Source organism: Eleutherodactylus coqui, chromosome 1 (assembly GCF_035609145.1).
Source record: "Eleutherodactylus coqui strain aEleCoq1 chromosome 1, aEleCoq1.hap1, whole genome shotgun sequence".
NCBI classification, from domain to species: domain Eukaryota; kingdom Metazoa; phylum Chordata; class Amphibia; order Anura; family Eleutherodactylidae; genus Eleutherodactylus; species Eleutherodactylus coqui.
Window position 1 is genome coordinate 499817944 of NC_089837.1, and position 27128 is coordinate 499845071.

At 42.0% G+C, this 27128-nt stretch overlaps 1 protein-coding gene across 2 annotated transcripts in view; it reads left to right on the forward strand.

The window, feature by feature from the left end:
• The window catches only part of NOX4 (NADPH oxidase 4), a 176707-nt gene that overhangs the window by 95818 nt on the left and 53761 nt on the right, over positions 1 to 27128 (forward strand). For both annotated transcript variants that reach the window (XM_066587077.1, XM_066587086.1), the window contains one exon: positions 5674 to 5734. In XM_066587077.1, coding sequence (XP_066443174.1) covers positions 5674 to 5734 — 61 coding nt within the window. The remainder of the gene's footprint in view (positions 1 to 5673; positions 5735 to 27128) is intronic.

Consider the following 27128-nt stretch of genomic DNA (forward strand, 5'->3'; position numbering starts at 1 on the left):
GTCTCACTGAACTAACGATTAATGTCGATGGGTGCCACTCCATGCAGGTGAAGAAAACGGATGATGACATGCTGTTCTCCAGCCACTGTCAGGCGGGTTCTGTGCGCTGGACGATGCTGCCATTTGTCTCACTCACCCCCGAAGCATGCCTGCGTCTTCTAAAACGTGTCCCGTGCTTCTATCTACTCCCCCCCCCAAAAAAATTAAGAGGCCTTAGAGCGTTAATTCGCCTCATACATGTTTCCCATGGAGCATTGCCTGTAAGTTTCCCATAAGGCACCTGCATCTCTTCCTCCTATAATAGAGTTCTCTTCACACTGGCATCTACAGTTGCAAGAAAAATAAGCAAACACCTTTGGAATTCCCTGGCTTTCTGCATTGATAACTAATAGAAGCACTTTATATCTGTATTATTTATATGCCATTTATACACTGGAGTGAAACCCCAAAGTCATAATGTACTAAGCATGCAGAATGAATGCCCCCTGTTATAAAGAGAACACTGAGCATTTGTCATTTGTAGTCATTTAGCCCACTATTAATGCCGGGTGCATGGAACCATTGCCTAATTGATAATGAATAGTGAATTTTAGAAAATGTAATTACTGCTATTTCCAGATCCCATTTCGAATCTTAGAAAGAATCCTCCTTCCAGATGTTGTTTATAGGTCATTGTTTGCCCGCAGGCTGCACTAGGTAACAATTTTGACAGTCCATTCGTCATGGTATTGCTCATTACACAGTAACCTGCTACAAAGCATTGAGTGATTACATGTATTCTACAGGAGACATCCCGCCGTGTTAAATATATAAATGTAATGGACCAATGACATTTATTGACACTAATGGATCTTGGAACACAATCGCGAAAAAATAAATTGACTTTTGAAAAATTATTTTTAGGAAGGGTATGTTTAGGTTGGGAGATTAAAGTTCTTCTATGTATGGTCAATGGTGGAGATATGTATTTGTTTTTTTAAAGGGGTTGTTGCATTAGAGCATTTAGTATCCCTATTGGCTTGACGACCCCCCACTCTATTAGTCAAAAAGGAGAGCTGCTACAAAGAGTGGAGGACCCAGAGCGATCATAGTTGCCCATTCATTTAAAGGAGAGTCATGTAATACCACTTTTCTCCTGCAGTGGCCACTGCAGGAGACATGCATGGTTGTTTGCAGTTGCCTTGCTGATCATAGATGGACCTCGCAGTGATCAGTTGATCATCAGCCAATCCTCATTAAGAAAAGGGGTTGTCTTCAGGGGGCAACTTGTTTAATGCTTCTCCATAAATGCCAACACTTTGTAGTAAATCGCATCGACATTTGAAGTTCAGGTTGCCCGGACTCTGGTTCAGCAAGTTATAGACTACCATTTACATGTGTTGTTTCTGGTTAGAAAAACATGGCTAGTTTCTTCCAAATATAGTGCCACTCCTGTCCATGGACTGTTTTTGGTACTGCATGTGAGTCTCATTCAAATGTATGAAACTGAGTTGCAGTACCATACCCAGGACAGGAGTGATGCTGTTTCTGGAAGAAACCAGCCATGTTTTGCTAATCCGATACAAGAGTTGTACTCCCTAAACTATACATCCCGATATGGGTTTTGGTTTCCTCAATGACGTGACATTCTGGAGTTTTAGTTAGGTTCACTCAACTTTGTCAAATGTCCTAAAACCAAGGCCATAACTAGGCGGTGTAGAGGTAACATAGTATGTTAGTTCGTTTCAACCTCCTTGTTGAGCCAGAGGAAGGCAAACCCCCAAGACGTATCAGTTATACATGGGCCCTGGTACCTGATGGTGCTCAAAGGCCCTTCTGCCACAGAAGAAGACACCAGTAGTCTTTATGCCATATGATAGGTGGGAACCCTGTCACAAATGTTGCATTGGGGCACACCGGCTTCAAGTTACGCTTTTGTCCCACACATACTATATCAAACATTCCCACAACTCCTACTCACAGTTAGCTGAGATTTATAGTGCTGTTTGATGGTATCACACCCTTAAGTCATTTCTATGGCTATCCTTGTGCCCACTATGACCCCTCTGGTCATGATAACCTCAACGGAAGGGACTTCATCAACTATTTCACAAGGAGCACGATAACTTGCATATATAACTGGAACTACAATGGGTTCCTGTGATTTACTCTATAATTTTAAAGGGTTTTACCACAATTACAAGTTATTCCCTATCCTATGTTCCCTGTTCTCCTCATGGCGGGGTTACTGCGCCCCCAGCGGTGACGAGAAGACTGAATGGAGTGCTGGTCGTGCAAGTTATCCTCTATCCTCTGGATAGGGGATTCCTTACAAATGTGGAACATCTATGGGTGAGAAACAAAGGAGTTCTTTAAAGAGGCAATCCAAAATAGATTTTTATCATCTATCCATAGGTCTTGGGATCGGTAGGGATCTTTTGCTGAGATCCCTACCGATCCCAAGAATCAAGGTCTGTGTCATACAGTAGGACCCTGGTTTTCAGAATCAGTGGGGGTCTCAACAATGAGAGCCCCACGATCAGACTGTTATCACTGAACCAATGAATAGATGATAAAAGTCAACTTGGGGAATACCCCTTTAAATAAGTACCTCCGGGCTTGGGTGGGGAAAGTTGTTGGGTTGCCCAGGGCATTACATCATATGCCCCACCTCCCTTGGTTGCTGAAGGAAATCATTAATTTAATTTACCCCTATTGCCCCCTTCCTAACCATTCCCTAGCCTTTTTACATATATATCCTCATCCTTTAAAGGCAAAGTGCTGCTTACTTTGCAGGGCTGGGACCAGGGGTAATCCGTTCACCACCACAAGCTGGCACCTAAGATTCACAGTGATCAGCTGTTATCATTAATGGAAGGTGCAGATCGGCAGAGCTTTCTTACAGTGGCCACTACAGGAGTAATATTGTATTGCACGGTATCGTTCAAACGAATGTGCAACTACCCTGTTTCCCTGAAAATAAGACATACCCCGAAAATAAGACATGGCATGATTTTTCAGGAATTTTAGGGATGCAGAATGATTTTTCAGGCTTTTTGAGTATGTTTGAAATATAAGGCCTGCTCCAAAAATAAGCCCAATTACAGTTAATAAAAAAAGCCAATTTAAATAGTGTCCAGGCAGCTATACATGTAAAAAATGAAATCTTTTGGAGCAAAAATTAATATAAGGCACTGTCTTATTTTCTGGGAAACAGGATATGTAATACAGAGTCCTCCATAGCAGGAGACACTCTTTGCAGTTAGTGGCTCTCCTATCTGACTTATAATGGGGGCTCCGAAGCAGGAGAACCTTCTATATGACATCCATATGGACAGGGCTTAACTCCTTTAACTGTAGCCAGAGCTGAGTTTTTAGAGTTTGCATGGATTGTGGCTTTAAATATTTTCTCCTCCCCGTCAGTTGCCTAATTTGTGTGACCGGGCTAACAATTGCCTTTGCTATTACTGCTCATATGAAAGAATGGGTCTCTCAGTTCTTGTATGCCAAAACTGTAAATTTCCCCGGCAAAGTGGCATTAAAAGTGACTACCCGAAGAATGATAGATTTTCTGTAAAAACGCAAACATCTGCTTTCCATGTCTGGCCAATTTGCATAATCAAACATGCGCTAATTGCAAGAGGCTCTGATTTAAAAGCCACTTATGTGCACGCTGGACGTGTTTTCTTCTAGGATATCAAGAACACGGGTTGTTCTGCGGCCTGCCGTTAGAATAATACGGCACATTCTCCCATCCTTAATACAGGCAGTAGGGGTTACATTTATAGCCTCTTTTAAAGGGAATTAAACTGAAAACGGCTCAAACATAAATCAGCATTATTACTTCTATTATGTCAGATTGCAGTAGAAATGTTTTATTTATTCCTCTTTAGGAGCAAATAGATGCTACAAATGTGTAATCCACTGGAGAACATAATCAAATTGTTGATTTGCAACCTCATAAAAACTTGCTAAGGAGACGCAAATCTACTTATTACATTGAATTGCAACCTACGCTAGTCATCTGATGGTCCAGAACCTGAAATGTCGGATTATCAATCTATTGATATTAGGTAGTAAAATAAGCGTTGTCCAATTTGAACGATCCCTTTTTAATAAAGAGGGCTATCCAAAAATGAGATGCTGATTAGAGATGAGCGAACGTACTCGGTTCGAGTGTTTTTGGACTGACTACTCGGACAAAAAGATTCGGGGGGGGGGGGGGGCGGCATGGTGGAGCAGGGGATGGCAGTGGGGAACAGGGGGGAGCTCTCTCTCTCCCCCCCCCCACTCTCCTCTGCAACCCCCCGCGCACCCCTGGTGCCCCCTGAATCTTTTCGTCCGAGCAGTCAGTTACTCTGAAAAAGCGGTGCTTGAGTCCAAAAACACCCGAACCGAGTACGTTCGCTCATCTCTAATGCTGATGCATACAGTGATCAGCTATAATCTGTGTGGGGAAACTAGCACAAGTGTTTAGCTTTCCTGCAGCACCTCTACAGGTGAAATTAGGTATTACACATTGTCCTTTAAAAATCAGAAAGATGTAGTGGAATGTGCACTAAGGCCCGACAGATACACACTGACAGACAGAAATGATTTGAAATACTATTGCAGCTTGTTACATGTATTCAGTAAATGTCAATTTAATTTATAGTGATTACATTTATTGTAATAGATTTTAGTAAAAAAAAAAAAAAAAAGTCCTCTACTCCACAAAACACGATTAAATCCTTTTTATGATTAAAAAATATTTAATGGCTTAAATATTTCATCGTAAATTTAAAAAACCATTTGGTATCGTCACAATCCTAACCTGTTGAATAAAGTTAAAACACAAAAACAATGTGGAATTTCATTTTTTTTCCATTCCTCCCCTCAAAAAATTAGACAAGTTATTCACTAGATTATATGTATACCAAAATGGTACCAATGAAAGCTGTTCGATTTTGTACAATCCCTTTTAGATAGAGGGGGTTGTTCAAAAATAAGATACTGAGACCTACAGCTATAATCTGCGTGGGGAAACTAGTAAAAGGATTTAATTTTCCTGCAGCACCTCCACTGGTGAAATTAAGTATTACAAAGTGCCCATTAAAATCAATAGGCTGTTGTAATGCACAGACATAGCAAAAAGTTGTATCACATTTTTCTACATTGTTTACATACTGCAAAATAATGTAAATAGCAATGGCTTTAATAGTTCTAAAAAAAAGTCCTCAAACAACTAAGCTGACAGAAAAATTAAAAAGTACTAAAAGCCTTTCAAAGGTTCTGACAATAAAGCAGGGCCCATCTACAACAGATTCTATAAATTGTTGGATAGGCCAACTGCACCGAGGATCTATGTAGGTGCAGAGGTGGTGCTGAAGCCCCCTCCTCCAAGGAGGAATCAGAAATAGTTTGCATTCTTTATTCCTATTCTAGGCTTCTATACTGATTCAGAGCTCTGCTGAGGCGGGGCTCAAGGCTGTCTATTGATACATCTATGAAGTCCCGCCCCTGAGCTACATTTTCTTCAGATATTATAACACAATTGGTCCTATAGTTTGTAATAAAACGAGTCCTTTATAACATGTTGGAAAAGGCAGTTGAGTAAAGAAGACTATTAACCCCTGTAAAGCTAGTGGATAGCAGTGCTTTTTAGCACAAATATTTAGTAGTATATTATTTGATTTTTGTATTTTCATATTTTAGTGTCCTACGATGACAAAAGCCACGTTTGCAGTTCACATAAAAATAGTGGGAGACTGGACAGGTATGTTTGACAGAAATGCTGATTGGTCTTTTATTTCAATGAACCCGTTTCCAGTATAACCTTTGTTTTTATAATAAGCTTAATGCTGCTCAGGATGCCTTATACAGCAAATCTAAAAATCACACATGCCTATTGATATGCTATATACATGTAGTTAATTTGTAGGTACATCAGTGTAGTAGTGAGTTGTCCCTCTTGGGTCATCAATAGTTAATTAGCAATGTCCACCGCTCAAGATGCCCCCACCACCAATTGGCTCATCGAAGAGACTGCAGCACTTGAGCTGTGGTCTATTCTCAGGCATGTGAGGTCACGTTCATTGGTCACACGGCCTGAGAGCAGTATAGTCCCATTCCAGTGAATGGGACTGAGCTTTTATATCTTGTACAGCCACTATGCAATGTATGGCACTGTGCCTGGTATGAACTGAAGACAGCAGTATCACTTCAATCAGCTGGTTAGTGGGGATCCCAACTGGTGGACCCCACCAATCAACTACTGATGACCTATCTTGAGTATCCAAGAAAACTCTTTTAATGAGCACAGATGACAGGACGCCAATAAGTGAAGTATCGCATCTAACAAGAGGGTGGCATATTTCAATAACAACATAAGCAATATCAATACCAAATAGACATGCGAAAGGAGATCAGGTTGACAAGTCTGATTTGGAAAATCTGCGGCATTTCTGTTACATGTGAGCATACCCTAGAAGTCGCAAAGCAGTCACATGCAAGGGAAGCAGTGTTAATGCAGAAGGTGTGTAGTTAATATCATCATGTACAACAGAGTGGCTCAGTGGTTAGCACTGCAGCTCTGGGGTGCTGGGTTCAAATCTGACCAAGGACAACATCCGCACTGAGTCTGCAAGTTGTCCCACACCTCTCTACCAGTTGATTTTAATCATGGGTGTAGGTTACATAAGGATGACAATGGTTCCAGCATCCTCACCCTGGATGGAGCCAAGGTTGTTTGCTTGCTGCGCTATTTTGTACAACATTTTTGTGGAAATCAGGGACAGAGGCTCCCAATGCAAACACCAACAATGGTGGGAACAAGGCCATATCCATACCTAATGAGCTTGCTTATTTCAAGGCACTTTTTGCACTTTCTTCGATGTCCTCTCCCATCAAGGTCTATCGTGGCCAGAACCATTCCCTCAGTGACAAAAATATCCTGAATCCTTCTGTTCGTGTCCTTCGTATCTTGTAAATATGATGTAAGAGACCTCACGAAGGATGGAGAACTGTGTCTATGTATGTGCTTGCATGTGATGTCTGATGCACTGAGTGGGGAGGTTGGACCAGATGACCCTGGAGGTCCCTTCCAACGTTACCATTCTATGCTGTAGGATTGTCGCCGCCAGAAATGATGGGCCGTCCTTGGATAGCAAACACTCTTTTATGCAACTTGGGTAAGGCATAAAGACTGGCAATGGTAAGAGCAGGATTAAAGAGGAATTTGAATTCATCTTGAGACAATTCATGTTCCTTCGCCTTAAGGCCTTAATTCGAAAAGAAAACTGTGGGAAGAAAACCAGTTTACCACCATCAGACTATCATATGGGTGTGAACCCTTCACACACTCATTCAGCCCCTATGTTTTTTTTTTAGGGCACACTCCAATGCAGTGATGGTGTTTCTTAGATGCCGCCTCATTGGCTGTTGCAAACGTTTGTTGTGATTGGCTGTGGAAGCAGTATGTCAGACAATGAATCCAGAGTCTTATTGGCTCAGTCATTATGACATTGTGTCATCTCATTGGCCGCCTTTATTATTTCCTGTAAGAAGTCGGGCTTCAACTATAGCTCCTATACCCCAGAGATCTGGTGAAACATGTTGGGGGAGCTGGTCTTTTAGCACAGAGCCTCAGTAGTAGTCTATCCTGCTAAGCTTATATCAGACAGTTTATCCGGCAGCATCTTACCATCAATGCTGGCCGTTAATGCAGGGACCGATCTTTAGTATATAGCAGTGTATTGCTGGAAGGTAGCGCACACCAACTGCAGCAAGTGTTACAGACTTGACCCTAATGTTTGCATATATTAGCAAGAGAAGATATTGTTTTTCCTAGGCCAGTTTTGTCTATTATATTACACTCAATCATACTGTATTTTTAATTCCTTGTTGCTGTAATATATTTTTCTAAATATCAATAAAGGTGATTTTTTTTAAGGGGACCCAACTGTGGGTTTCAGCTTAAGGGCTATTTCACACGAACGTATATTGGCCGCTGTAAAAGCGGTGTGAAAGCGCCTGGCCGGGCCAATATAGTGCCGGGCGCTTTCACATCGGGCCGAAAAGATAGTCCTGGAACTATCTTTCTGGCAAGAATATGTCGGCCGCTGCATGGTCTCCTATGGGAGCCAATGACAGTGGGCGGAGAAGGGAGGGAATTTAGCAGCATGACTGCTAAACTCCCTCCCTCTTTTCTCCTCCCCTCTGATTTGCAATGGAAGAGGGCGGGGGCAAAGATAAGCTCCATCCCCTAACATTGCTGTCTGTTGACAAGGGGAGGGGTGAGTGCTTAGCTCCACCCCCATCCCGCCCAGTCCCATTGCAAACAGCTGCAGGAAAAAGAGAGGAGGTGAGCCGGCGAGGGGGAAGGGAAAGGAGGCAACAGTATTGCAGCCTCAGCGTATATGCGCCGGGGCCCATGCCGTCTGACGGGCGCACAAACATTGCATTTGTGTACCCATTCAAACATTTTTAAGGCGCCGGCAGACGCACGTAGGAATGCCTACGGCCGTGTGAAGAGGCCTAAGGGAAGGCTGTGGTTTAATTGGCTCCAGACACACCAGCACTAAAAAGAAATCACACATACTGCAGTTGTGAAGGATACTTAATAGGGATCCCATGCGTTGCTGCCCTGTGTGTGCTGGTATCGTCTGAAGAACTGCAAAACTGCATTCTGTAGAGGAGTTGCATCCTGCTGTGTTAAAGGTTTGGGAAGAAACTGAGCTCTGTTTTTTTATGCAAGTTCTGGGGAGTATTTGCTCTGATTCATCAGAGAGTTTGATTTCATTCTCCATGTTACCTGCTCTGTTGGATTTAAAATTACACTCATCTGGTTTATTAATTGATTAATAGAATTAGTCCCTCTCTTACTTCTTTTATTTTTAGGCCCCATTCAGGTTTTTTAATGTTAGGCAGTCTGCGGGCAAACAAATATCTTAAAGAAACTCTTGAGACAAGGCATTACTTTAGGCAATCACATCAACACACTGTCCCCTATGGACAACAATATAGGTACTATAATATTGCCTATCATGGACGTATATTTCACACTTACAATACTGTTTCTATGTGCAACAAAATAACTACTATAATACTGCCTCCTATGTACAAGAATATAACTACTATAATACTGCCTCCTATGTACAAGAATATAACTACTATAATATTACTCCTATGTACAAGAATATAACTACTATAATACTGCCCCCTATGTACAAGAATATAACTACTATAATACTGCCTCCTATGTACAAGATTATACCTACTATAATACTGTCCCCTATGTACAAGAATATAACTACTATAATACAGCCCCCTATGTACAAGAATATAACTACTATAATACTGCTCCTATGTACAAGAATATAACTACTATAATACTGCCCCCTATGTACAAGAATATAACTACTATAATACTGCCCCCTATGTACAAGAATATAACTACTATAATACTGTCCACTTTGTACAAGAATATAACTACTATAATACTGCTCCCTATGTACAAGAATATACCTACTATAATACTGTCCACTTTGTACAAGAATATAACTACTATAATACTGCCCCCTATGTACAAGAATATAACTACTATAATACTGCCCCCTATGTACAAGAATATAACTACTATAATACTGCCCCCTATGTACAAGAATATAACTACTATAATAGTGCCCCCTATGTTCAAGAATATAACTACTATAATACTGCCCCCTATGTACAAGAATATAACTACTATAATAGTGCCCCCTATGTTCAAGAATATAACTACTATAATACTGCCCCCTATGTACAAGAATATAACTACTATAATACTGCTCCCAATGTACAAGAATATAACTACTATAATACTGCCCCCTATGTACAAGAGTATAACTACTATAATACTGCCCCCTATGTACAAGAATATAACTACTATAATACTGCCGCCTATGTACAATAATATAACTACTATAATACTGCCTCCTATGTACAAGAATATAACTACTATAATACTGCCCCCTATGTACAAGAATATAACTACTATAATACTACTCAAATGTACAAGAATATAATTACTATAATACTGCTCCCTATGTACAAGAATATAACTACTATAATACTGCCACTATGTACAAGAATATAACTACTATAATACTGCTGCCTATGTACAAGAATATAACTACTATAATACTACCCCTATGTACTAGAATATAACTACTATAATATTGCCCCCCATGTACAAGAATATAACTACTACAATACTACTCAAATGTACAAGAATATAATTACTATAATACTGCTCCCTATGTACAAGAATATAACTACTATAATACTGCCACTATGTACAAGAATATAACTACTATAATACTGCTCCCTATGTACAAGAATATAACTACTATAATACTACCCCTATGTACAAGAATATAACTACTATAATACTGCTCCTATGTACAAGAATATAACTACTATAATACTGCCCCTATGCACAAGAATATAACTACTATAATACTGCCCCTATGTACAAGAATATAACTACTATAATACTGCCCCCTATGTACAAGAATATAGCTACTATAATACTGCCCCCTATGTACAAGAATATAGCTACTATAATACTGCCCCCTATGTACAAGAATATAACTACTATAATACTGCCTCCAATGTACAAGAATATAACTACTATTATACTGCTCCCTATGTACAAGAATATAACTACTATAATACTGCCTCCTATGTACAGGGATATAACTACTATAATACTGCCCCCTATGTACAAGAATATAACTACTATAATACTGCTCCTATGTACAAGAATATAACCACTATAATACTGCCTCCCATGTACAAGAATATAACTACTATAATACTGCCTCCTATGTACAAGAATATAACTACTACAATACTGCCTCCTATGTACAAGAATATAACTACTATAATACTGCCTCCTATGTACAAGAATATAACTACTATAATACTGCCTCCTATGTACAAGAATATAACTACTATAATGCTGCCCCCTATGTACAAGAATATAACTACTATAATACTGCCCCCTATGTACAAGAATATAACTACTATAATACTGCTCCTATGTACAATAATATAACTACTATAATACTACCCCCTATGTACAAGAATATAACTACTACAATACTGCCTCCTATGTACAAGAATATAACTACTATAATACTGCTCCCCTATATACAAGAATATAACTACTATAATACTGCCTCCTATGTACAAGAATATAACTACTATAATGCTGCCCCCTATGTACAAGAATATAACTACTATAATACTGCTCCCTATGTACAAGAATATAACTACTATAATACTGCCCCCTATGTACAAGAATATAACTACTATAATACTGCCCCCTATGTACAAGAATATAACTACTATAATACTGCCCCCTATGTACAAGAATATAACTACTATAATACTGCCCCCTATGTACAAGAATATAGCTACTATAATACTGCCCCCTATGTACAAGAATATAACTACTATAATACTGTCCCCTATGTACAAGAATATAACTACTATAATACTGCCCCCTATGTACAAGAATATAACTACTATAATACTGCCCCCTACGTACAAGAATATAACTACTATAATACTGCTCCTATGTACAGGGATATAACTACTATAATACTGCCCCCTATGTACAAGAATATAACTACTATAATACTGCCCCCTATGTACAAGAATATAACTACTATAATATTGCTTCCGATGTACAAGAATATAACTACTATAATACTGCTCCTATGTACAAGAATATAACTACTATAATACTGCCCCCTATGTACAAGAATATAACTACTATAATAATGCCCCCTATGTACAAGAATATAACTACTATAATACTGCCTCCTATGTACAAGAATATAACTACTATAATATTGCTTCCGATGTACAAGAATATAACTACTATAATACTGCTCCTATGTACAAGAATATAACTACTATAATACTGCTCCCTATGTACAAGAATATAACTACTATAATACTGCCCCCTATGTACAAGAATATAACTACTATAATACTGCCCCCTATGTACAAGAATATAACTACTATAATACTGCCCCTATGTACAAGAATATAACTACTATAATACTGCCCCCTATGTGTAATAATAGAACTAATACTGTCCAAAATAAACAATTATGTAGATTTTCCACTTTGCATTTTGAAATCTTAGATAAAATAAACTCTCCCATCTATTTGTGGAGACTCAGCACCGGCCCATGCTGCTCTTCACCTTTCTCCTTTGTATGCTAGTAAGCTGTAAAATGACTACTAATAAGTGAACAGGGGGATAAGCTCACAATTAAACCCTCCAGAGTTTTGGGCTCTGCGTGTTTATAGGTCACACCACGCAGCTCTCCGCTCTGAAGCAATATACTTGCACCTCAGTTAATTACTGACTCCTAAATGTCTTCAGTGCCTTATCAAAGCCGTCCTTCTGGGGCAAAGTTTTTTTGTCTTTTAATCCTGGAGAGAATAATTAAGGAATGTATTATTTCAATTAAAATGGTTTCATGGTTATTTAATGATTCTTGGGAGATAATGGTTTCCCACGTAATATATGCAGGAGATAATATTCATTTTAATTAAGTCATCTGCAACTGTTAACAAAACTTAGATGCTATTAGAGTGTCAGGGGGAGGCCAAGGAGTCTTTTGATGGTGAGATATGTACATCTCCAGAATGGGAGTGAATCCAGAAAGCTTGACATGGCTCTCCTTAAGGGAACTCACAGTACTCTTATTTGATTTTGGGAGCCCTACTTGGAATCTCCGACATCAATGATGATGTCGGAGATTCCAAGTAGGGCTCCCAAAATCAAATAATGGACTCGATCATCATCATTTCAGTAATGTGGCCATGATATTTAGAGTTCCAAACGTTTGGCTCAAGACTTGTGATCACAAATCTTGTAAATGATTGATGGAACAGTCTTCTCCAGCCGCACCAATTGGAAGGTAGCGCTCTCTCTACACCCTTGTGGTGCTGTCCAAAAGGAGAAACATTACCACCCCTAACCCTCCCTGGAATCACATTGATGGTTTCTCACTTAGCCAACCATAAACCTACGGTGCACTGATGAAAGGCAAGTAACCCGAATCAGCTGTATGTGCTTGGGGATTCTGGTTTGGCTTCATCCCTAGTCTTGTTTGAAGATGTGTAACACACTCGGATATTGAGTTATAGGGTAGCTACTTACGAGTAGGTGGCACTTTGGATGATTATGCAATCAATTATAGCTTCACTTTTTCCCAGGGAGCGTTGCATGGTCTAGAAGACTCCCTACACCCTCATAGGGAAACATTGCCACCCCTGGGCCATAAATCCTAATAAAGGGGTTTAATATTGATGACTTATGCTTAAATAGGTCATCAATATGAGTTCTGTGAGGGTTCGATTCCCGGTAAAGCCACCAATCAGCTGTTTGAGAGGCCGTGGTATTCTCATGAGCACTATGGCCTTTGTATTGTATATCAAGCACGGTGTTGTACATTTTCTAGTACCTGTGCTTAGTTTCACAGCAGAATCCCATTCACTTAAAGAAAGCCTTATGACTGATGAATATGATGTTATAGGCCTGAAGAAGAGGCCTCATGCCTCACTCAAGCTCTGCGGCCCCCTTCAAACAGCTGATCATTGGGGGCACTAGGAGTTCAACTTCCATTAATCTGATATTGCTGAACGATTCTGAGAATAACTTGTCCATATTTAAAGGGATTATCCAGCCTCAACATTTTTGGTTAGTGTGATGGAAAAACAGAGAAGAAGCCATACTCTCCTCCCGCTGCTCCCTTTCTAACAGCGTCTGATCCCCTGCTGCTCTCCACTTCACACTGCATCAATGGCGTCTCCATAATGTGACATGTGACTGCTGCAGCTAATCACTAGCCGAAGTGAGCCAATGATTGGCTGCAGCAGTCCCATGTCCCTGGTATCTGTGACGTCATCGCTGTGGTAGAAAGCAGAGAGCAATGGGGGACAAGGCATCAGTGGGATGAAAGTGCTAGGGGAACAGGTGAGGTGAATATGGTTTCTTTTATACCCATCACCCTAAGTTTTAAAAAGTTTTAAGACTGGATAACCTTTAAAGCTTTTTTTTTTTTACTGATGACCACTCAAGAGTGTGGTTAGAGGAAGCAGGGGCAGTGTTGGCTTCATTGAAGTCAATGAGAGTGCCATGCTACCCCTATACTTCCTGCTCAGGACCATAGTTGGAACGTCATGTCCTGCCCTGGCAGGAAGTATAGGGACAGTGCAGCACTCCCATTGATTTCAATATGAGTGAAGCCGACGCTGCCCCTGCTTTCTATGTCCACTGATTACATATGTTCTGCATGCTGCAGTGACAGCAGCCCAGACAATCAGCTGAGCGATGGGGATCCATCAACTACCGATGGCGTATCCAGGGGACAGGTCGTCGGTGAGAAAGCACACAAAATACCCCCTTTAAGTCCTGGAAAACCCCTTTGTATAGTATAGGGGCTTGTTTCCTTTGTGGCAAACTATAGGTCTTATTGGTACCATTTTTGGGTGCATAGAAAGTATTGTGAAACTTTAATTTTTTTTTTTTTTTTTTAGAGCAGGAAGAGAAAACATCAATTCTGCCATTGTTTTTGAATTTCTTTTTACGTACAGCACAAATGACACAATACATTTTTTCTGTGGGTCGCTACGATTACACCGATACCAAAAACATAATTTTTTTCAGGTTTTTCCACATTTGCACAATAAAACACCCTTTTTTTGGAAATTATAATTATTTTTACATAGTTGATTTCAAAGTGGCATAACTTTTTTATTTCTCCATAATTGGAGCTCTGTGAGGGCGTGCTTTTTGCGTCACAAGCTGCAAATCTTTTTTGTACCATTTTGGTGTACATATGGATTTTTTTTATCACTTTTATTGCGCTTTTTGTGAGGTAAAATGAATAAAATAAGCATTTTGCCCTTGTATTTTTCAAGGTTTTTGGTGCGCAGAGTAATTAGCGTGCTCAAGTTATAGTGCAGGTTGTTACGGACAGGATGTGGGGTTTTTCATATAAATAGGGGAAATGAGCAAAAAAGGGTTCTTTTTTTTTTTTTTGCACAATTTTTTTCGTCACTGTTAATGTCTCTGATAGTGACCTAATTCATAGCAGCAATGATGGCTATGGTAAGGCATTGCAGGACTTATCGCTTGTAATCATAGGCAATGGCAAAGCAGGATGCCTGTAGCTGGCGTCCTATTGCCATGGCAACCTGTCGGCCCTCCGCGATTACATCTCGGCAGTCCGATGACATCATAGAGGGGGCGCCCTACCTTTGTGGACCCTTTACATGCCACAATCTACATAGATCATGGCATGTAAGGGGTAACATCGGTGGGTCGCTGTCCTTATGCACTCCCACTGTTGCAGCCGCTGTCAGATGGCGCGAGTTCTCTTCTGATTTTGCGCTATCCACATGATGTAAGGTTACATCATGGTGCGTTAAGCGGTTAAATAGTACCTTTCAAAAATGCAATGGGTCCTGTAAAAAACAAGTCCTCAGACAGCTATTTCAATGGATAAATAAGAGTTAGGGTTTTTTGAAACTGGAGAGGAAAAACAAACAAACAAAAAAAGGCCATGTCATTAAGGGGTTAATAGAAAAAAAAGATTGGTACGGTGTTGGCAAGCAAAATATGGTTGTTCTCATTAAGAGAAACCAAGTAATCTTGTAGATATGATAAATAATCTTTATTTCTGTAGCGTCAACTTACTCCACAGCAATTTCAAAGCACGGGGGAACACAAACCATACGACATATACATGTGGTATACAATTATTAGGCAGACGGGGTGGGGGTGATACGGGAGGTGCAGGGGCAGCAGATGAGACACGGGGTGGGGGTGATACGGGAGGTACGGGGGCAGCAGATGAGGCACGGGGAGCACAGACAGTACGATAATTGGTATAAAGTTATTAGGGAACAAGCGGGCTCTGGGTGATAAATAGGCACGGGGGCAGAGGACATATACCATAGGCAGAGTGTAAGGGGAGGAGAGCCATAGGGAGGGTCACGGGGCATATTGAGGGAGTGGGGGATTGGATCAGGAGGTTTGATATGCTTCTTTGAAGGGGTTGTCCCGCGGCAGCAAGTGGGTCTATACACTTCTGTATGGCCATATTAATGCACTTTGTAATGTACATTGTGCATTAATTATGAGCCATACAGAAGTTATAAGAAGTTTTTCACTTACCTGCTCCGTTGCTAGCGTCCTTGTTCCCATGGAGCCGACTAATTTTCGGCGTCTAATGGCCAAATTAGCCGCGCTTGCGCAGTCCGGGTCTTCTTCTTTTATCAATGGGGCCTCTCGTGCAGGATGCCGGCTCCGTGTAGCTCCGCCCCGTCACGTGCCGATTCCAGCCAATCAGGAGGCTGGAATCGGCAATGGACCACACAGAAGCCCTGCGGTCCACCGAGAGGTAGAGCGTTTTAGAGGATCGGTGCTGCTCTAGAGAAGTCCTGGAGGCGAGCGTGTGAGGTTCAGATTAGAGGGGTGTTTATTCTCAATGTGTTGGCTGATCGGAGTGTGCGGGCTGGGTGGTGTAGGAACAGGAGGGAGGCGATGTATGGTGGCACGGCTTTGTGGGTGATGAGTTTGAATTGAGTTCTCTAGTGTATGGGCGGCCAATGCAATGACTGGCATAGTGCGGGGGCATCTGAGAAGCTGAGGATAGGAAGATGAGACTAGCTGCCGCATTTAGTATGGATTGGAGAGGGGAGAGTCTGGTGCGGGGAAAGCCGATGAGCAGGGAGTTGCAATAATTAAGTCGGGAATGGATGAGGGCGATGATGAGTGTCTGTAGCGTGTCCGTGGTGAGGAACGGGCAGATTTGAGCAATATTCCTGAGGTGCAGGTGGCATGTTCGGGCCAGAGGTTGGATGTCGGGGGTAAAGTCCAGTTTGACCCCCAAAGCAGCGGATAGGATAGTGGATAGATATGATACTCTAGCCTGAAGAACAAGGTTTGAAAGCTCGCTATAAATCATGTATTTTTGTTAGCCATTAAAAGGTCTCATATCTACAAGATTACCTGGTTTCTCTTGCTGAGAACAATCACATAAGGGGTTAATCACATGCATAGGACGGAGTTCCAGTACCAGGTCCGTACAGATGAGCTAGTGTGCCCAGGCTTGGTCCCCGGCCAATCAAACATTGATCATCTATTCTAGTGATAGGCATCAATTTTTGAGTCCTTGAACACCCCCGTTGTTTCTCCATGAGGTGCACAGTAGAAATACCCTTGATTACAATGTAAACTGCAGGAGAAAAACAACCTCTATGAATGAAGATAAGAAACCTAAAAAATAAATAAATAACCTATTTATATTGTTCAGTAAGAACTTCTGGCGCGTCTCGCTCAGTCACAATGTCATCTCTGGAAACAGTGTAAACATTGCAAAAACAGCAGCCGTCATGAATATTTTAGGTGATAGTGGATTAAAACAAATGTTTTACCGCAGTCTTCTGCCCTCTGGTTGCACTTTCTGTTTACCAGAGCAAAAATATTTTAATTGATGCTAGTTAGTGTGATTCACCCCTCCGGGTGACTTACCGGCTCCATTACCATTTATGAAGGACATTTAAATAAAGTCCATTAATGTGAACGTCGGGTGTGAGCTGGATGGAAGGCGGCTGCACATCTGATACGTCTCTAGTACTCTATGTAGTAGTAAGAGTTAGTGTCTTCTACGGGTGATGCGTGCATGGAGTGTATATACAGTATAATGTATAGTGCGCATGCTGCACCATTTGTGGTCTATAAAGGTTTTGTATCAATATTGAGGCTTAGGTCAAAATTGACAATTCTAAAGGCATCTTGTTGGAGACGCTTCTTCCGACATAAAACTATAAACTATTCGGCCGCCTGCACACGAACGGCTCGGATTCCACAAGCGGGCGCCCGCAGTGAAATCCGACCCTATGCCCGGCCGACATCCGCACCTACCTGTGTTTTTTCCTTCTTCGCTGTAGTGCGGATGAACGCGGCGAGCCGCCGTCGCACATGTGCATTACAGATTTTGTAAAAATGTTTACTTTTCCCGTGCCGTTGCTAGGCAATAACTCAGAAACCACGACCTTTCTGCAATGTCAATTGCGGAAGGGCTGCAGGTCGAATGACTTCCATTGACTTCAAAGGAAGTCATCTGCGCAGAATCCGTGAAAAAATAGAGCGTGCTGCGTTTTTCTTCCTTCACTTGCGGAAGTCGCAATTCGATTCCGCGGGTCTGGAAGGAAAAGTGATTTTCCCGTTGCATGCTATGAACAGCATTTGCTGTGGATCCACGATGGGGACGACGACCGCGGATTTACGCAGTCCAAATTTGTTCACGTGCAGCCGGCCTTATACTGGACATAACAACTGTAGATATATATATAAAAAAAAAACAAAATGCTAAAAAATAAATATTTACTAAAAATTGCAATAATCTGGTCTACTGGCTGTGGAGCCGTGAATTAAGTAAATTCTGGGCTATACATGGCAACTCCATACTGTGCTGAAGCATGTTTCTGTTACTGTACTTGTTTTTTTGCATATTCTTTAGTTGCATGTGCGTTTGTGTAGGAGTGGCTGCCTCTCCGTGCCGCACCCTCCCCACCGCCATCTATCCCGGGTGCTTCAGTGAGAGTATATAGCCAGATATCCAGCTTTCCTATTCATTTGGAGGATTTTTGCTGAATGAGAGGTGTCTATAGCGTTAGGAACCCACCCAATGAGGATCGCCTGGACATGGTGGTTGGGCACACGTGTTTTAGCCAAAATGTGCGCTATGAACCTTGCCTTTTTTATACCATTAGTATAAACAACGGTTGTACAATTCTATTCAGATATTAAATGCGTATGAGTGCTGAGGCTTGTGTTTCTGTTACTATAAGGCCTCATGTCACGGGAGGATATGTGGAATCCGTGCAGGAGATCCGCAAATGAAGCCGGGATGCATGGGCGTCCGCAAATTAATTAAAGCATGCGGATTGGATTTGTGGACCTTCTGGTTTGGAAAAAAAATCGCAGCATGCTCCATTTCTGTGCGGATCCAGCACTGACGGCTTCCATTGAAGTCAATGGAAACCGTCAGATCCATGGCACACCCGCAGCTGACACTACAGACGTGCCGCGGATCCGCAGGAAAGCAGGCTTAAAACAAAAAAAAGTATATTGCGGCGGCCGGTGCATCACAGTGCAGAAGAAAGAAGATCCGGACAGGTAAAAAATGTCCCCGGCCGCAGGCATGGTCGGCTCCCGCTGCAGGCGGGATCCGACACATGCGTGGACATGAGGCCTTACTAAGGACATGTCACAGAGCATGCTCACTACAGCCCTCCATTAAAGTTAAAAAGTTGTTTTCTGACTTTCTTATGTCCAGGCACTTGCTACAACTCAATAATCTGCTTCTTGTATTCTATTCAATGTCATTTCAGCATGGACTACATGAGAACATGGCACGGAGCATGCCCACTACACTGTCCCATAGAAGTCAATAGGTCATTTCCCAAGTGTTTTATGTCTGGGTGCCTGCAATAACTCCCTATTGCTGCTATGCTATAAAGCACTCCGCACAGACTATAACTGGGTCTATTGTCTCTACATAGAAGCTTTTGGAGTATCTGTTCTTCTTTAGTCATCATGAAATCTTCCTGTTTCCATAGGAATAAGCTATTTCAGTTATTGCAAAGTATTTGGCGATCGATAACTTTTTACAGGGACAATATAAAAGCTGATGGGTAAAGTCTATAATGATACTGTGGTGTCGTGCTCTAATTACACTGCAGATCCCCCTCTGTCTACAAGAGTTATTCTTCGTTGGCCGCCACATTGATTTCTTGATGGCAATTACATACAAATGTATGACTAAAGCTAATCATTTCTTTCCCCTGGTTAACTCAAATAAACTTATTGACCAACGGCTAATCCCAGAGGATCGGTGCTATTGCAACATACGTGAGGACCAAGCCCACTGCTGTGACAAGTGAATAGGACAACATATAGTATTTACTGGTTTGGAACTTGCTTTTATAAGGATGTGAAGTTTTTTTTTTAGGCACAGCGCCACTCTTGTCCACAGGATGTGTCTGGTATTGCAGTTCAGAGCTGTAATATAAAATCTATCATGAGAAATTGACCTATTGTTTAAATCATTTTTTTAATGGTAAACCTATTTTTTATTACAATCAGCAGAAAAAAATCTTGCTGCATTGTTATATTTTGCTTTCAAAGTTGTTGTTGGGATAGTTGCTATGACCTATTGGAGTGGATCAGGGGGCCACACTACTCATAGGAGTATCTGATGAGTTAATTCTTGTAAAAATATTTTTGGCTTCAGCAGTGTGGTATAGTTGATAGCTGTGACAACATTTATTCTTTCCAGTATTCCTTGTTCTTGTCCTTAGTACCTAGTTCTTGTCTAGTCTGTCCTGTGAGTGTGTCTTACTCCCTGGTTTTCTAGTCCAGTCTGTTGAAATTTGTCTAATCCCTCCTTTGCTTTTGTCTACCCTGGGTCATTCCAGCACTTGCTTCTTTAGCCTCTTGTCTGGGCCTAGTGACCTCTTATTCTCAGGGATAGTATTTTAGACAGAGTCATCCTTCTATCCAGTATTCCTTGCTCTAGTTCCCAGTACCAAGTTCTAGTCTAGCCTTGTCTAGTCTGTCCAGTCAGTGTGCCTTGGTCATTGGTGTTCTAGTTCAGATTTGTCTATTCTGACCAGTGACTGTGCCTTGGTTTTTCCCATACAAGTCAATAAGTCATATAGGCATAGGTCATTTTCCTGTTTAGTTTACTTATGGCCTGACTTAAAGGGGTTGTCCCGCGCCGAAACTGGTTTTTTTAACCCCCCCCCCCCCCCCCGTTCGGCGCGAGACAACCCCGATGCAGGGGTTAAAAAAACAAACCGGAGAGTGCTTACCTGAATCCCGGCGGTCCGGCGTCCTCATACTCACCTGCTGAAGATGGCCGCCGGGGTCTGCTCCCTCCGTGGACCGCAGCTCTTCTGTGCGGTCCATTGCCGATTCCAGCCTCCTGATTGGCTGGAATCGGCACGTGACGGGGCGGAGCTACACGGAGCCGGCATTCTGCACGAGCGGCCCCATTGAAGACAGGAGAAGACCCGGACTGCGCAAGCGCGGCTAATTTGGCCATCGGAGGCCGAAAATTAGTCGGCACCATGGAGACGAGGACGCCAGCAACGGAGCAGGTAAGTATAAAACTTTTGATAACTTCTGTATGGCTCATAATTAATGCACAATGTACATTACAAAGTGCATTAATATGGCCATACAGAAGTGTATAGACCCACTTGCTGCCGCGGGACAACCCCTTTAAAGCAAATCTCTGACACTAACATAACAGCGACTCGCACAACATGGCTGCCCCTATAGTCATGTAAGCAAAATTAAATTTAAAGTATGCAATAAAAAATGTTTATAACAAAACTAGGGTAAAACATTCTTTTTGAGAGGATTTGTATAAAAACATGACTACTTGATTATGGAAACAGTGCCACTCTTGTAAACAGTCTATTTCCGGTACTTCAGTCAGCTTCTTTAGGCTCCAATCACATCTGTGCCTGGAGCTCTGGCCGATTTCTGTCGTTCAGCTCCATCCTTGGAGTCTAACATTGAAAATACCAGAACCCCCCGATCTGACACATTCCGGAGCCAAATGGCACCAAACGGACCCAGTTGACTGTAATGGGGTCTGTCTAGCTTCTGGCATTCCAACTGGCATTTTGCCTAATAAATTAGTGCTATTTGGTTCAAGTTTTTCTGCCAGATCTGCACTGGAGGCTCCAAACAGAACTTCCAACACAGATGTAAATTGGCCTTTAAGGGAGTTTCCCATTAATTAAATCTATTCCCTATCCACAGAATAGCAAATAAATGTATAACCGCAGGGGGTCCAAGTGCTGGGACTTCCAGCAATTCTGAGATCTGCTTCCTCTGAATGCCCTTTCTTAATGGAATGGCGATATGTATGCTTGACCACCCCTCCAATCACTTTTATGGGATGCATGTAGATCTATGCACTCAGCAATTTTCCTCCATCTCATAGAAGTGAATGGAATGGTGGTCAAGCATATGTACCACTGCTTCATTCACATGGGTTATTCGAGGTGCCCAAATCTTGGTATTGTTTGGGGTCCCAGCAGTCAGACTCTCAGCGACCAGACATTTATCCCCTTTGTGGTAGATGGGGGATAAATGTCATTAGTGGGAAACACCATTTGACATCAAAGGAGTTGAGCTGCAATACCAGACACAACCCAAGGAGAAGCGTGGCGCTGTTTCTGGGAATCAAAAATGAGATTGCTTCTTTTTATAATCTCTCACAACCCCTTTAAATTCAACATCGTGTTCTTTAGATTTCCTTGGCTTGTCATGTGCAGCCGTGTCAAAATCTACTGCTGAATGGTTCTATCACACAATACATAATAAGACTGGTAGCATATGTCTGGCGTTAGCCTAACTTCCAGCATGTCTGTGGAATGACCCCCAAAGCTGCATCTGCAATTAAAACTAACTGCGGACGATGGATTTCTTTTTTCCAGCCAGTTTTTTACTGCGATATTGAAGATTGCAGTCATCGAAGTGAACCAATGTGTCACTCTCCCTCGCCGTCTCCTGGGACGGAGGGGTCTGTCAGCTGCAGTGAATTGTGCCAGAAGATACCACAGGAGGCCGTGAACTGAAGCTATCATTTCTGCTTTCCAAATCTTTTCAGTTTAATCTCAGACACGTTTGTCAAAGATGAATTGCAGACTTTCATGCCAAGCGAAAGAAAAGGAAAATTAACTGTCCAAGTACTAGGGACAAGAATACTTCACTTATTCAATATCGCACTTCTTGGTTGTTTTTTTATGGGTTTTGGAAACTAACCTCCGATCTTGGTCATATGGACTGCGGGACACATCAGGAGGTTCCAAAAAACCCCACTAGATTGAAATGATTGGTTAGTTAAAGGGGTTGTCCAGTTGTAAACTAGTTATGACCTGTCCTTAGCATAGGCTATCAATAGTAACATAGTAACATAGTATGTAAGGCCGAATGAAGACATTGTCCATCTAGTCCAGCCTGTCTACCTACTGTGTTGATCCAGAGGAAGGCAAAAAACCCCAAGGCCAGAAGCCAATTAGCCCTTTTGGGGGAAAAATTCCTTCCCGACTCCCTAATGGCAATCAGACTGTTCCAGTAGAGGGTTTGCCCCAAGCCAGCACGTTACTTCCTTCATGGGCTATTTGCTGGCGACGTTGAAACAGGAGGTCGTCAGCACTGTGTCTTGATAGGACCATTGGAGACCAATTGTTGGTCTGGTGTGGAACTCCTCCTGCTATGTGGGAGAACCACAAATCTGACAAGGGTAGATGACTGACACTCAGATTGGGTATAAGGTGATGGACTTCGTGATGCCTTTGAGGCACCAGGCTTGTATTGTAGACGGTGTAAAGTCTATGTTATGGAGTGGCCAGACGACCGGGGAAATGCACATATTTGTGTAGACTGTGACGAATAACAACAGTGTGAAGACTGTATAATGAGTTCTGTTGATGTACCACATTAAGGACCGATTTATTATGTTTGTACCAAACTCCAGGCCTGGATGTGGTTTACTGGTGTGCGACCATCTCTATGGTGGAGGAAATCTGGCGATTTGATGAGCTAACGACCCTTAAGTTGTCACAACACCTGAGCAAGAAGCAAGCGTATTTATTTAGACATCTTAATACAAAGTGTGGCTCCTTTGGCCCTAATGACATCAGATACTCACCATGGTATACTTTCTACTAACGTCTAATACACGTCAGCTGGTATTTCCCTCCATTCGTCTTGCAAACGTATGGTGAGTTCTCTCAAAGAAGATGCATTGACCCGTCTACAATGGTACAAGCAGCATCGCCATTGGTCTGTTGAGCAATGGAAGAAATTATATCGAGTAACGAATCACATTGGTCCATCTTCAAATCAGATGGAGGTACCTGGGTGTGGAGGATGCCTTGGAAATGCCTTTTACCTGAGTGTGTAGTGGTAATAGTTAAGTACAGAGGAGGTTCTGTTATGGTCTGGGGATGTCTTACAAGGTGTGGTCTTTGTCCGTTGGTTGTAATGGAAAGAACCAAGAACACCTTGCTGTCCTAGACAATAATATGCTGCTGACAATGTAGCAATACTCTGGGAATGATCAGCAATACTTCCAATAAGACTACGCGCCTTGTCATAGATCCAACTCTGTTTTACATTTTCTTGAGGATATGGATCTTCCCAAATTGGACTGGACTGAGTTCTGACCTGAACTCTACTGAACATTTTTAGAATTAACTGGAATGTTGGATCCAGAAATATGAACAGAATCCATTTTCTTTGAGAAAACTCGCCTGACATTTGCAGGATGAATGGAAGGAGATACCGGCTGAAGTGTATCAGACGTTAGTAGAAAGTATGCCACAGAGAGTATTCAATGTCATTAAGACCAAAGAAGGCCCCACTAAATATTAACATCGGGAAATAAATGCTACATTTGATTCTTGCTCAGGTGACCAATTGGTGTTGGTGGAACAGTACAAGGTGACAAGTCACAGCCTCCCCCAAAATCGGTTGACTCTTCTGCTGCTTAAATTACTCCCATGATCTGATTGACTACACCTGCTTCATGGCACTACCCCCTAACATGCAGAACTGTCTCCCTTAGCATAATGACATTATTCTTATTATCTGATTGGCACTCATTAATTTCGTAATACACATGGAAGAAAGCAGCCATGTTTTTCTAACCATGTACAAGCCCTTTAAACGCTTCTTTATGCCAGGCACAGATCGGTTATAGCAATTCATGATTATTTCATGTTCTAGCAGTACTTGATATAGGAGAGAGGACGGTATCACTTTAAGAAATGAACGCCTCCTTGTTTAATGACTTCTCTTCTGTCTCCTTTATTTCTTGTAAGGCTCAGGGTGAATTCTGTTATCTGCTCAATGCTCGAAGGAAAGTCTACGACTCTGTACGGCTGTAAACAGTTCAACATATTGAATCAATACCCTTATTGTGCTTATCTGCTGCCTATCCCTAAATCACACAATACGCTCTTCATACATTTATGGCGGCTTCACATTCCCCGGCCATTGTGATGAATTTTTTTTTTTCCCTCCATCGGCTGTTCTATCCTTTCCACGAAATTGAAAAAATGCCTGAGTGTTTACTCTGTGTAAGCCGTGATTCGTCTTATTGATTTAGGAAAGAAATAAACTTTTTGAATGTTCTGCTCAGTGTACAAGGGAATAACTTTATAGTTAAAGTCAACTTGGAATTGAAAGAGGTACTTTCTGAAAGTATGTGACTTACAATGGTGTAAGAATTGGGGATGCGGTATATCTTTGGCCCCTGAACAACAATAGGGTAACATTTCATATGAACATATTGTGGAATTTAGGTGTTTTTGTGTTGAATTTACTGAAGTCTGAACCAATGATCCGAGCCGGGCTTGTAATTTGGCATAATTTAATATTCTAATTACACACAAGGTGAATCATCGATAAGATTTAATAGTTTATTCAAGATTATCTCTTAAGTAATAGATCTAATAGTAAGTGGCTCCAAAGTCCACTCCTAATTGGGTTGTCATCTGCTGCACCTTTGGGATCCTGTTGTATAAAGGACCCATTATTGTGTGGGAGTTTGGGCCGATTGAATATTGTCTAGTACTCTGGTGGACAAGTCCAACTGTAGACCACCGGTGTCACGTTCGTCCTGGACTGCCAATACAAACAGGATACGGGGGGCAGCCAAGATAGGCGCGGGAAAGCGCTGGTACAGGTGGCTAGATGCAGCACGGACAGGGAGCACCTCTGCAGGAAGGTGAAGGTGTCTATATCTCAACCGTGCAATGAAAATGCAAAATAAACTAAGGGAAAACCTATGCCTGCAAACCCCTATCCCGGGAGGGAGCTGTGCCTATTCAGCAGGCCGATCGCTTCCGACAGGTGCAGAACCACACTCGTGCCTAGGCCACTACCAAACCCTAACAGGGAGGCCTGAACTCGCGGGGTACAGAGCACAGAAATAAACAGAACAAGGACAGACAAACAATAGACACAAACGGGGACCAAACCAAAGTACCGGAGCCAGACACAGCAGGTCTGAACAGGAGGACTGCTCAGGGATCACTGAAAATTAATCGGCAACTCCAAGGCAGCAAGAGCTGGATCTTATAGGGAGGAGGGATAAGCCGATTGGCTGACAGACGTGTCAATCACCAGCCACACCTCTCAAACACTAGCAGGACTAATTAACCTAGACTAGAAAGCACAGGAGCTGTTAACCCTGGCAAGTCTGGATAGAACCTACAAAAGCTAGGTGAGCTGGCAAACAATAAACCATGTGCTGACAGAGATGTGGCAACTGGTACTTCCATCGATCACTAGTATAAACTGGTCAATGCAAGCCCAATTCCAAAAAGGTTGGAACGCTGTGTAAATTAATGTTAAGAAAAAAAGGAATGCAATTAGGGATGAGCGAGTATACTCGCTAAGGCACTACTCGCTCGAGTAATGTGCCTTAGCCGAGTATCTCCCCGCTCGTCCCGAAAGATTCGGGTGCCGCCGCGGGGAGCTGCGGGGGAGAGCAGGGAGGAACGGAGGGGAGATCTCTCTCTCCCTCTCTCCCGCCTGCTCTGCCCCTCTCCCCGCCGCAACTCACCTGTCAGCTGCGGCGGCCCCTGAATCTTTAGGGACGAGCAGGGAGATACTCGGCTAAGGCACATTACTCGAGCGAGTAGTGCCTTAGCGAGTATACTCGCTCATCCCTAAATGCAATGCTTTGGAAATCTCATCTAACCATATTTTAATTACAGCAGAACGCAAAAAAACTAATCAGAAGTTGGAAGTGAGACATTTTTCCATTTCATTAAAAAAAAAACTTATTTAGAAGTAAATGGCAGCAACACATCTCAAAAATTTGGGAGAGATTTAACAAAAGGTTGGAAAAGTATGTGGTGCAGCTGGAGGGTCAATTTTCTACACATGACTGTGTATAAAAAGAACATGTTAGAGAGACGGATTCTCAGAGGCAAAGATGGTCAGAGCTTCACCAATCTGTGAAACGGTTTCTGGAAAATGTTCCTCAATGTAAAATTGT